The sequence below is a fragment of the Musca vetustissima genome, unplaced genomic scaffold (genome assembly GCF_032173495.1).
Source record: "Musca vetustissima isolate MV318-11 ecotype Yass unplaced genomic scaffold, APGP_CSIRO_Mvet_v1 utg122483, whole genome shotgun sequence".
NCBI lineage: Eukaryota > Metazoa > Arthropoda > Insecta > Diptera > Muscidae > Musca > Musca vetustissima.
The window spans coordinates 3492-16806 of record NW_026883147.1 but is presented as its reverse complement, the minus strand read 5'-3'; the positions used below and the strand labels follow the sequence as shown (position 1 = coordinate 16806).

Genomic DNA, 13315 nt, shown 5'->3' with positions numbered 1-13315 from the left:
TAGGGTTGCCTGAGTACCAATTCAGTACGCTATGCCAAATTTCGTGCAAATCGAAAAATATAATCGGAATTTGGTGCACCATTTACATTACATCGGACGAAAATATAAATGGGAGCTATATCTAAATCTGAACCGATTTTCACGAAACTTAGCACACATCATTTTGATTTTCGACATCATTCTAGACTCAATTTAGTACACTATTGTGTACAAAACGAAGAATAAATAGGGTCTTTGGTGCACCATTTACATTAAATCGGACGAAAATATATATTGGATATACACTTAATTCTGAACCGATTTTCACGAAACTTAACACACATTATTATTCTCTTAATTCAGTACGGTGTTCAAAATTTCGTGTAAATCGAAAGATAAGTAGGGACTTTAGTGCATCATTTGTCTTAAATCGGACGAAAATATCTATGGGAGCTATATTTAAATCTGAACTGATTTTCACGAAACTTAGCACACATCATTCTACACTTAATCCAGTACCCTATGACAAATTTCGTGCAAATCGAAAGATACATAGGGACTTTGGTACACCATTTACATAAAATCTGACTAAAATATATATGGGAGCTATATATAAACCTGGACAGATTTTCAGGAAACTTAACACACATCATTCTAGACCTAATTTAGTACGCTATGCCATATTTCGTGCGAATCGAAAGATATATAGGGTCTTTGGTGCACCATTTACATTAAATCGGACGAAAATATATATGGGAGCTATATCTAAATTTGAAGCGATTTTTCCCAATTCCAATAGAGTTCGTCCTTGGGCCAAATAAGTGACTTATGCCAATTTTCATCCAAATTTCATAAATGCGACCTGTACTTTTTTCACAAAAATACATGGGCGGACGGACAGATGGACATGCGTAAATCGACTCAGAAAGTCATTCTATGCATATTCTTAAAAGGAACCATGTATCTATCTCGTTTCCTTTTGCCTGTTACAAACATATGCACAAAGACATAATACCCTGTACCACAGTGTGGTATACCCTTCACCACATACCAAATTACATCCAAATAATTATAAATGTATGTGAAATCTTCGAAGCATCTACATTTGGGAGATTCCGGTTGATATAGACTAAAATTTGAATCAATATTGATGATTTATAGCAAGAAGATTTTGTACCCAATTAGAACCGATCAAGCAAATAATCCGACCAAAAATGTGTACAAAATACTCAAGAGATTGAAATTTGGAGGGTACCTTTATATGATAGCTTCCCTGAAAGAAGAATCAGTATTAATAGGGAGATTTGGTACACAGTGAGAACCAAAAATACCAATTCGGGTGAAAACCGTGTCCAACATCCTCGAAATACCGAAAAATGTCAGGTTCCGTTATATGGATGTTATACCTTAATTTGGACCAACATAGAACATTTATGGAATAACTATTTGTTACTCAATATTAAATCAAAAAATAATTTTGAGTTGAAGAAACCCACGTTTTTGGCCTAGGAACTAATACGGTTGTCTAAAAACTATTTTTATTACTCTATGTTCGGAAAATCACCATAATATTGAAAAAAATGGTCCAACGTTACCATAAATTACTAGAACTAGTAAAAATAAATATTTATACACATGAATTTTTGTACACATGAAGTACTCACTATTCCCTTCCACCACATATATCTACGAGGGTAGTTCGGAAAGTTCTTAGCCTAGCACAAACATCGCGGTATAAACAGAAAATAGTTAAGTGTTTTGGAAACTTCATATTTTTTATAAACACATGTTAAATTTAGTTTCTATGTGCAATTCTTTCATATAGAAACAGAAGAAGATACTTCCTTACAGTTCGTTTACTGAGATGATCATTTTCTAAACAAAATCCGTATCAACTTGCCTACAGAGACCCCCCTTTCAACACCTATACACTTCGACTTTACTAAAACCCATTCACCAAAACCCTTCATAAATCCATTAAGAAACATCGGTTTTCAGTTGACCGATAAGTTTAGCCTCAATGTGAAATCAAATTTTTGAAATCATTTAGTGAGTCAATATTCACCTCGCAGATTTGACCAAAATCACATTTTCATCATTAAACTCCATTACAACTTCGTGGCATTTATTTGCCCTTGAGCATATCCTTTTTTAACTTTTACAACATTAACACGTGATTTTTTACGACGATTTGCCAATTTATATAGACAAAATACGAAAGAAGCTCTCATTAATCCATAAAATACTTCAAAAATACTTAAAACAGAGGCGCCCAAACACAGACCCATAATGCCACCGAAATTCGATATTAAATCCAAATAGGTGTATTGTAAACGGGCTGCATATTTGGTTAAAGTGTTTTTGTTAAAATACACATCGGCAGAGATTTCGGGATAGCTTTCATTGATGCTGAAATAAGATTTTATTAGTTTACTAATTTTAATATAATAATTGTTGATGGGCTTACTTGGCTAGTGGTAGGGTATTTAAATTCACCAAAAACACCATCGATTTACAGCTATTGATACAATCACATGTCATACCACGTCGTGTATCATTGATGTACTCGTCCTGAAGTGGACCTTTTATATAACTGAAAACATCTGCGAATGAATGAAATGGTAGTGAATTATACTCCAGTTATGACATTCGGGGTCCCACTTACCTCGATGCTCATAAATACATTTTAAATCTGATACCCTACACTCCTTGTCGGGATTATTAGCTATAATTTGAAAATTATATGAAATGGAAATAAATTGTTGATATTTTTGAAAACAAAAAATGCATAATTAAATATTTTTAAGATTCAGCTTGGAAATTTTACAAAGACATTGCTGCTACTCCCAGGATACTTGGTATTAAAAAATTGTATACAGGGTTGCCCATATGGTATACAGGGTTGCCCATATGGTATACAAGGTTGCCTTACTCTTTTTTAATCAAAAAAATAAAATAAAAATTTGGCGGTTGGCAATGTTAATCTTTTAATTTGTTCCAAGTAGATTTGTTTACATCAATTTTGAATATGATATCTCTCAAATTGCCGCATCTGGCGTTGATGACGTATTGTTCCCTTTCCATTTTCCATCGTTTTTGCCAAAATTTCGGCCGGAATAGCGGCTATTTTTTCACGAATGTTGCCCTTGAGCTTTTCTACGGTCCTTGGCTTGTTAACTTAAACCTTTGACTTCAAATATCCCCACAAGAAGAAGTCAGGCGGCGTCAAATCGGGCGAACGCGGTGGCCAGTCCAAATCACCACTTTCCGACATCAAACGGCCCGGAAACAAATTCTTCAGAAAATCGATTGTTATGCGACTTGTGTGCGGTGGAGCGCCGTCTTGTTGAAACCACAACTTCCTCATACGCTTTCGACGAATAATTGGCATCACAAAATTGGTCATCATGTCGCGATAACGCTCCTGATTGATGGTAACAGCAATGCCATTTTCATTTTGGAAGAAAAACGGTCTAATGACCGTTTTCGCACTAATGCCGCACCAAACTGTGACTTTTTCGTCATGAAGAGGCACTTCTTGAATCTCCTGAGGATTTTCAGTGGTGTAAAAACAGTAATTTTGTTTATTTACGGTCCCATTCAATGTGAAATGGGCTTCATCGGACATGATAATTTTGTTCCAAAATTGCTCGTCATCTTCGGCCATTTCGATGACTCTTTGGGCCCATTCCAATCGACGAGGCTTGTCCGCAGGCAACATTCTTTGCGTCAATTGAATTTTGTACGTGAACAAATGCAAATCAATGCGAATAATCCGTTGTAAAGTGGACCGAGCCATGCCCAACTTCTGAGAACGGCGTTTTTGGGATGTTCTTGGGGACCTCTCAACACTGGCTCGTAAGGCAGCGATATTCTCGGCCGATCGCCTTGGTCGACTTTTATATGGTCTCTTCGGATTAGAAAAAGTCTTACCAGTCGAAATTTTTCCGTATAAACGCTAAATGGTGTTCTTAGAAGGCGAACTTCTCACATTTTTTAATGTTTTGAAAGCACGTTGAGTTTTCACAATTGACTTCTTCTGTTGAATGTAAATTTCAACTATTTCAGAGCGCTCACGTGGCGTGTATTGGTTCATGGTAAAAATTTGCTTGGACTGACGCTTCAAACGCGGTATGTAATTATGCGATGTGACATCTCTGTCAAAAGTTATGGCGTTGCCAGATGGGTCCGTCGAATATGGGCAAACCTGTATATGATTAAGGTATACTCCTATTTTTTGCGGTTTTGAGGATTTTGAGCCTATATTTCAATCGAATTGACCCTAATTTAATATTTATGTATAGGTGACGTAGGGGATGATAGATACCAAGCAACGGCTCTGACTGGCCTTTCATCCCCCATAAGAACTTAAAAAAAATAGGTTGAGGCGTCAGGCTAGTTGCCCACACTCGGAAACACCCTCCTACTATGAGAAAGCAACAAAAAAGAAAACCAAACCTCCCTAATGTTGACATTCCCCAAATATAAAGGACCACGATGGGCGAATTTGCACTTGGAATGTGCGCACGTTGTACAGAACAGGCGCAGTGTTCGCATTGGTGGATGTACTCAAGAAGTACAAAGCCGATATTAATGCCTTACAGAAAATGCGATGGAAAGGGATTGGCGCAAGTAAATCAGATGATTACGCACTATATTATAGCTGTCATGAAACGAGACATGAATTTGGTTGCGGATTTATGGTTAACACGAGAATTAAAGACCTAGTCTCCAGATTCACTCCAGTAGATGAGCGAATTGCTATAATCCGTATAAAAGCGAAGTTCTACTACATGAGTCTCATTTGCGCCCATGCTCCGACCAAAGATAAAGATGAAAAGAACAAAGATATATTTTACGAGCGCCTAGAAACAGAATATGACCGCTGCCCTGTCCATGACATTAAATTTCTGCTAAGAGATTTTAATGCAAACATCGGAAGGGAAAATGTTTTTGGTCCCACCGTCCGAAAATTCAGTATCCATGAATAAACAGTCGACAACGGCATGAGGTTGATTGACTTCACTGTAGCAAAACAAAACATGGTAGTTATCAGCATCCGATTCAAGCATCTCGATATACACAAGGCCACCTTGATTTCTCTTGATCAAGCAAGGAGAAACGAGAGCAAATCGAGATGTAAAGGAGTCAAAATTAAGTCCGGAAATTAGGAATACCCAATGATTGGTATCTCAGTATCCTGTGTCCCGTGCACAAAAAATGAGACGATACATGTGCCAACTATAGGGGAATAAGTCTCCTTCCCATCGAATATATCTTGCTATCCAGCGTGCTGTGTGAACGACTGAAGCCAATAGTCAATGTCATTATTGTATCATAACAATGCGGCTTCTGTCCCGGCAAATCCACCATTGACCAGGTTTTCACTATGCGCCAGATACTGTAAAAGGACCACGAAAAACACTTCGACACATTCCACCAATTCGTCGACTATAAAGCCGCATTCGACAGTCTGCGTTCATTCTTGCAAAATTAATACGGCTATGCAGGATAACTTTGAGTGGCACAAGGCCAGCAGTTAAAGTCGGATAGGATCTCTTGTACCACCATAAATAAAACTAATGACATCAGTTTTGAAATTCGGAGGAGAATAGTGTTGGCCAACAGATGGTACTATGGTCTACGTATGGTAGAAGTAGTCAACAATTTTATATACATCGGTACCGCCATACATAAAACGAATGGCATATGCTTTGAAATCCGGAGAAGAATAGTGTTGATCAACAGATGCTACAATGGTCTACCTAAGCAGTTTAGAAACAAGGCCACCTCCCGCCAGACCAAACTCTACAGGACGCTGATTCTACCCGAGCTGTTATATGGATCTGAAGCATGGGTACTTGCACAAGCAGATGAACCAGCTCTTATAGTGTTTGAGAGAAAAATTATCCGAAAGATCTATGGGCCGATCTAGGTCGACGGTAACCACGAGCTTTACCATCTATAGACGGACATAGACATAGTCAATCGTAAAGAGCTGCAGCGACTACAGTGGCTAGGCCATGTTGCGCGAATGGATGAAGATGCACCAGCTCAAAAGCCATATAAAAGCAAGGATACTGATGGTTCACCCAGATGGGGAATACCATGAATTCGATAGAAAGATCAAGTGGAGGATAACATTTCGAAAGATGGTCTTTATAATTGAAAGAGCTGAGCACAAGACACGCCCGGTATGTGAAAATTGCAATTTCGGGATATTATGGTCACGAGCGATTTAAGGAATTTTAAAAGCACACCACGTGGTGGTGGTATATAAAGTTCGACCCGGCCAAACTTAATGTCGGGTTTACTTGTTATGCATTTTGAAAGTCATAGGCGGATTTTTAAACCCATGTGACTGTAATTTGGCATTCCTTGTTATTGATCCGTCCGTGTGGATCCACCTCATGGTGGGTATTGAGTTTTCGATTTATAGGTTTTCTACAAAGGTTTTTTACTTACGTATGCCTGGGAAAAACATAGACATTGTACAGTTACAGGCATCTAATAAATATCTCTGCTCACACTGCACCCGACAATTGACCTTGTTAAATTGCAGGCCCTCAATTCGATAGTATTTACGGGATTTTTCATTCTGAAAGAAATTAAAAAAAAATATTGAAATGTTTTCTCAGGAAAAATGGAACCACTATATTTAATAAAAGATATAATTTTTTGTATAGAAGTTCGACTGTAATATATTAAATTCGGAATATAATGAACCTTACCGGAAATAAACATTTACGTTTCGCTGGATTAATGTGACGAGTATTTCGAGAGGTCTCGGTTATTATTGGTGTTACCATCAAACTAGTATGTGTATTCTCATGCAGAATATTAAATAGAGAATCACTCCATTCTTCGGATTCTTTAATTAGGACCTAAAACAAATAATAAAGATGTTACCAAAACTTTCATTCAAGTTTTTTTCTATAATTACTTACACTAAAAGCAAATGGTACATCAGATTCGGGTCTAATAACACTGCTATTATAACGTAATTTAAACGATAAACCTGAACGTTCCCCACTCGATCGGGCTCTCCAGGGATAATAGTTATCAGTTAACTAAAAATAAATAAAAAACAACGTCGATGAATTTCAAAGGTCCGAAGTTTTAAAATCTATTCCATAAATTCTATGGAACATCTTGAACTTATTAGTGATATTTTAAAAAATAACCCTGGGAAATGAGGTGGAGGGAAGCTTGATTTGATGGCTATGACAGAGCATGGGTCAATAAGACGCAATTTCTGTGAGTATGTGTATCGCCTCATACCAAACATTTTTACCTTCTTAATTTTCGATTCCTTCGATATGACCGAATTGAATACCAAACACACACCCTTTTCCGTATATTCGGGAACGAAAATTTTACAACAATCATGTTGCGTTTCATCGTACGAACACCAACGGAAAATTTCATCACAACGCAGTGCCATATATTTAGCCACTTCTGAGAGTACAATATTTCGTACCGACCATGGTACTTTCTTTGTGTTTAAGAACTCCTTTATAGGATCCAGTCTGGAAAAGGTAATACGTTCCATTAAAACCATGAGATTATAAAAGGCACTCTTTGCCTCCTTGGCTGTATAGCGTGGTAGGAATTTCTCCTCAGCCGCTTTGTAACGCATCCAATTGATGTGATTGAAGGGACAAACGGCCACTGCGGGAAAACTAATTTTATGTATGGGTAAATGTGATGTTTCGACCACTGTAACAAGGACTTCTTCGCCATGACGCTTGGTCACATCGATGTACAGAACTATGCAACCAATTAAGGCGGCTACTACCACCAATAACCAAAATAACCGTACCGCAGGCCGTTCCCTCGGTTCGAAAATATGATTTACACCATGTATGGAATTTTTACAAAATTGTAGCAGACGTTGCAAAACTCTGTTTTTGAAATATTTTTGTGGTCGCCGGGGGTTGGTATGATGGACTGCAGCTTCGTTGAATGTTAGCAGTCCGTTTGGATGTTTAAAATTGGTTTTCTTAAAATAAGCCAATTCGTTTGGGTAAAACATGATTACGGTGTACTTCGATCGATGGCGTCCAAAATGAAACTGAGTATTTGAAATTGCTGGCCTTGCACCTTAATGTGACGATACGTAATTATTTTTATATTAACGAGTTGTAAATAAAATTAATAAAAATTTTTATGTATTTCGTTTTTATAACTTTTTTGTATGAAGAACAAAGTTTGTCTATAATAATATATATTTTATATATCATTATCTTGATATGTTTAAAAAAAATATGTGCAATTTATTGAAAGCAATATCGGTAAATGGGATATCAGTTAATGATTTTGAAAGAAAATTAGCCATAAATGCGATAAAATCAGGATATTCGGAAAATGTATTTTTATACCCTTCACCACACTGTGGTGCAGGGTATTATGTCTTTGTGCATATGTTTGTAACAGGCAAAAGGAAACGAGATAGACCCATAGTTCCTTTTGAGAATATGCATAGAATCACTTTCTGAGCCGATTTATGCATGTCCGTCCGTCTGTCCGTCAGTTGGTGTTAAATTGTAAACAAAGTACAGGTCGCATTTATTAACCGATTTGGATGAAATTTGGCACAGCTCATTTGTTTGACCCAAGGACGAACCCTATTGAAATTGGGAAAAATCGGTTCAGATTTAGATATGCTCCCATATATATTTTCGTCCGATTTAAGGTAAATGGTGCACCAAAGACCCTATATATCTGTCGATTTGCACGAAATTTGGTATAACGTACTGTATTGAGCCTAGAATGATGTCTGCCAAGTTTTGTGAAAATCGGTTCAGATTTAGATATAGCTCCCATATATAGTTTCGTCCGATTTCATGCAAATGGTGCACCAAAGTCCCTATATATCTTTCGATTTGCACGAAATTTGGTATAACGTACTGAATTGAGCCTAGAGTGATGTCTGTCAAGTTTCGTGAAAATCGGTCAAGATTTAGATATAGCTCCCATATATATTTTCTTCCGATTTAATGTAAATGGTGCACCAAATTCCAGATATGTCTTTCGATTTGCACGAAATTTGGATTTTTAAAAGACACTTTTTCGAGATATAAGCCTGGATTAAAAACAAACCAGTAAGGAAAGTAGTAAAGTCGGACGGGGCCGACTATATGATACCCTTCACCACTATGGGTATATTAAACAGGACTATTAACATGAAATTGGATGAAATAAAATATGTGATATTTATCTAAATGTGAATCTACCTAGATCTATCCATAAACATGTCAGTCGTTTGTTACAACGAAATATAAATAGGTCATCCGTTGGGCTATGTCTGTACTTCTAGAAAACGCAACTACGTAATTCTAAGCTCAATTTTGTAAGTTGTGCAAAATTTGATGTCAATCTGACTAACATGAGGAGTTTGATGCCCAATTTACTTGAAATCGGGCGAAAATATATATGGAAACTCTATCCAAGTATTAAGCGATTTCAAACAAACTTGTCACAGGTTAGGTTATACTAATTTCAAAACGTTTTGTTCCTATCAGCCTATTGGTTCCTTGGTGCGTGAATTACTTAAAATCAATCTATAATAAAAGGGAGCTATATCTAAATCTAGACCGATTTTCACAAAACTTGACAGACATCACTCTAGGCTCAATTCAGTACTTTATGCCAAATTTCGTGCAAATCGAAGGATATATAGGGACTTTGGTGCACCATTTACATAAAATCGGACGAAACTATATATGGGAACTTGGCAGACATCACTCTAGGCTCAATTCAGTACGTTATGCCAAATTTCGTTCAAATCGAAGGATATATAGGAACGTTGGTGCACCATTTACATAAAATCGGACGAAACTATATATGGGAGCTATATCTAAATATGGGCCGATTTTCTCGAAACTTGGCAGACATCACTCTAGGCTCAAATCAGTACGTTGTGCCAAATTTCGTGCAAATCGAAGGATATATAGGGACTTTGGTGCACCATTTACATAAAATCGGACGAAACTATATATGGGAGCTATATCTAAATCTGGACCGATTTTCTCGAAACTTGGCAGACATAATTCTAAGCTCAATTCAGTACGTTATGCCGAATTTCGTGCAAATTGAAAGATATATAGGGACTTTGGTGCACCATTTACATAAAATCGGACGAAACTATATATGGGAGCTATATCTAAATATGGACCGATTTTCTCGAAACTTGGCAGACATCACTCTAGGCTTAATTCAATACATTGTGCCACATTTCGTGCAAATCGAAAGATATATAGGGACTTTGGGGCACCATTTACATGAAATCGGACGAAACTATATATGGGAGATATATCTAAATCTGGACCGATATTATCGAAACATGGCAGACATCGCTCTAGGCTTAATTCAATACGTTATGCCAAATATCGTGCAAATCGAAAGATATATAGGGACTTTGGGGCACCATTTACATGAAATCGGACGAAACTATATATGGGAGCTATATCTAAATCTGAACCGATTTTTCCTAATTTCAATAGGGTTCGTCCTTGGGCCGAATAAGTGGCCTATGCCAAAATTCATCCAATTCGGATCATAAATACGACCTGTACTTTGTTTACAATTTAACATGGACAGACAGACAGACAGACAGACGGACGGACATGCATAAATCGACTTAGAAAGTGATTCTATGCATATTCTCAAAAGGAACCATGTGTCTATCTCGATTCCTTTTGCCTGTTACAAACATATGCAGAAAGACATAATACCCTGTACCACAGTGTGGTGAAGGGTATAATAAGGATGGTCTGCATCGATTGGCTTTATCCTAGTTCATACGATAGCTATACACTTACAGAGAAACGTGTAAAAATTTGGAATCGATTGGGTTATTAGTTTTTGAGTTATCGTGCCATTCGCAAAAGAGAAAAAGGCGTTTAAAGTTTGAGAAGCCCTTTAGCCGTCACTTGATGCTGACACAATGAATCGGCTATATCTTCAACAGTTCTTGACATTTTCACTTTTCACCCCTAGAATGGGGGGTCCCCTTAATGATTTTGAAAGAAAATTAGCCATAAATGCGATAAAATCAGGATATTCCGAAAAATTTACTTTAAAAATTTTTATAAGTTAGTTTTCCAATATTAATTTTTCCTATAGATATTTTAGTTGTTGATATATAAGCGTGGATTTTTAAAAGACACATTTTCGAAGATTAATAAAAACTTCAATTTAGTATTTGACCCCTATGATGCACCCCTCCATAGCGTATATGGTCTATTTTTTCTGTATTGGCTCTTCTGGACGTTGCCATTTATGTGCGTGAGCTTGGATTTCAACATCATGGTCATATACCCGTGATTCGTCACCAGTTGTGTCATTTATGAGGTAATCGAGATCGTAGTTGACGATGTGCAACAGTTTCAGAGCGATATCCAGGTGATGATATAGTTGCCAACACTATCCTTCTCCGAATTTCAAAAGTGATGTCATTAGTTTTATTTATGGCGGCACCGATGATGTCGTGTTCAAGTTCCACATTTGGTCCGAGTCCACTTCTTCTCGTCATTTAGTGCCAGTCCCACTTTGGCAGACTCCTTCTCAAATATGTTCAAAGGTGGCTGTTACAGCTCGCAATGTTCGACCCATTATATCGATGTTATCGGCGTATGCGAGTAACATGTGTTTTTGTTGTACAGAATGCCATTTCTGTTCAGCTTTGCGTCTCGTATGACCTTTTCCAGCAGGATGTTAAAAAGATCACACGACAAACTGTCACCTTGTCAAAATCCTCGTTCGGTACTGAAGGGCTCCGATAGGTCATTTCCGACCTTGTGCCACTTAAAGTTATCCTGCGTAGTCATATTAATTTTGCAGGAATGCCGAACGCAGCATGGCTTTAAACACCTCTGAACGGATAGGGTGACAAACTGTCACCTTGTCAGAATCCTCTTTCGGTATTGAATGGCTCCGACAGGTCAATTCTGACTTTAAATTCTGACCTTGTGCCACTTAAAGTCATCCTGCGTAGCCATATTAATTTTGCAGGAATGCCGAACGCAGGTATAGCTTTAAACAATTCACAACGAATAGAACTGTTGAATGTGGCTTTATAGTCGACGAATAGGTGGTATGTGACGATGTGTTTTTCGTGGGTCTTTTCCAGGATTTGGCGCAGAGTGAAAATCAGGTCAATGGTGGATTTGCCTGGCCTGAAGCCGCATTGGTATGGTCCGATGGTGTCATTGACCATTGGCTTCAATCGTTCACACAGCACGCTGTATAGTACTTCATATGCGATGGGAAGGAGACTTATTCCTCTATAGTTGGCACATATAGTCTTGTTTCCTTGCTGAGGTTCCAATCATTGGGCATGCATTCATTAAGACAAATTGTGCTAATCTGCTGGTGCACGCTCCTGACCAGCATCTGGCCACCAGTCTTGTATAGTTCGGCTGGTAACCCATCGGCTCCTGCTGCTTTGTTGTTCTTGAGCCGATTAATTGATTTTATGAACTCATCTTGGCTAGGTGGTATACACTCTATACCATCATCTGTTATTGGTTCTAGGGTATGTTCTACATCGCCACTATTTGATATTTGGGTATGTTCTACATCGCCACTATTTGATACCAGAAGCTTTTCGAAATGCTCCTTCCAGATCCTCAACACGCTGTCTGTATCTGTCACCAGGTTTCCTTCTTCATCTCTACCGGAGGATGTGCCTGCACCAAAGCCTTCGTTTTGGTGTTTTACTAGTTGGTAAAATTTCCGGACTTCATTCTGACTCCTGTACATTTGGATTTGCTCATGTTCTTTCTTCTTTTTCTGAAAACACGTTTCTCCTCTCTCCTTTTCTCCCGATAATTCTCCATCACGTTACGTGTTGCTACTGTCTGCAGGATTGCCCTATACGCTGCGTTTTTCACATCAGTAGCATTACGACACTCCTGATCGTACCATGGGTTTCTTGGTGGTGGTGGTGGTACCCAAGTGCTCCTTTTGCTGCAGTTTGTAGGGAGTGGGCAATTCTTTGCCATTGTGCTTCTATACTATTATCGGGACAAGAAGTGCTTTCTTCAAGCAGATGGGTAAGTTGAGCGGAGTAGGCCTCGGCTACCTGTTGTGTTTGCCGCTTTTCGACGTCGAGTTTCCGTGTTGTATTATATCGCACCTTTGCTGCTACATTAAGACGGGTGCGTACCTTGGCTGCCACAAGGTAATGGCCTGAATCGAATCTAAAACACTGAATGAATTCCGTCCCTCAATCACAACATGATCAATTCGATTTCTCGTTGTTTGATCGGGAGAAAGCCAGTCGGCCTTGTATATACTACCATACCGAAAACTCAATAAACCCCATGCCGTT

General features: G+C 38.1%; 1 protein-coding gene across 1 annotated transcript; it reads right to left on the bottom strand.

Annotated features, from left to right (window-relative positions):
• Window positions 1–6436: 6436 nt before the first annotated feature.
• Window positions 6437–8014, bottom strand: LOC133329914 (pickpocket protein 19-like). The gene is made up of 4 exons (XM_061538373.1): window positions 7274–8014; window positions 6927–7049; window positions 6711–6863; window positions 6437–6577 (listed from the first exon to the last, which is right to left on the bottom strand). Exons 1-4 carry the CDS (start codon window positions 8012–8014, stop codon window positions 6437–6439), a joined length of 1158 nt encoding a protein of 385 aa, XP_061394357.1.
• Between the last annotated feature and the right edge of the window lie 5301 nt (window positions 8015–13315).

What these genes read in the sequence shown, in the direction of transcription:
- LOC133329914 (XM_061538373.1), bottom strand. Translation starts at nt 8,014, where the DNA reads ATGTTTTACCCAAACGAATTGGCTTATTTTAAGAAAACCAATTTTAAA. An exon ending in ATGTACCATTTGCTTTTAGT is followed by an intron (nt 6,864 to 6,926) that starts GTAAGTAATTAT and finishes TATTTGTTTTAG; the next exon opens with GTCCTAATTAAAGAATCCGA. An exon ending in AACGTAAATGTTTATTTCCG is followed by an intron (nt 6,578 to 6,710) that starts GTAAGGTTCATT and finishes AATTTCTTTCAG; the next exon opens with AATGAAAAATCCCGTAAATA.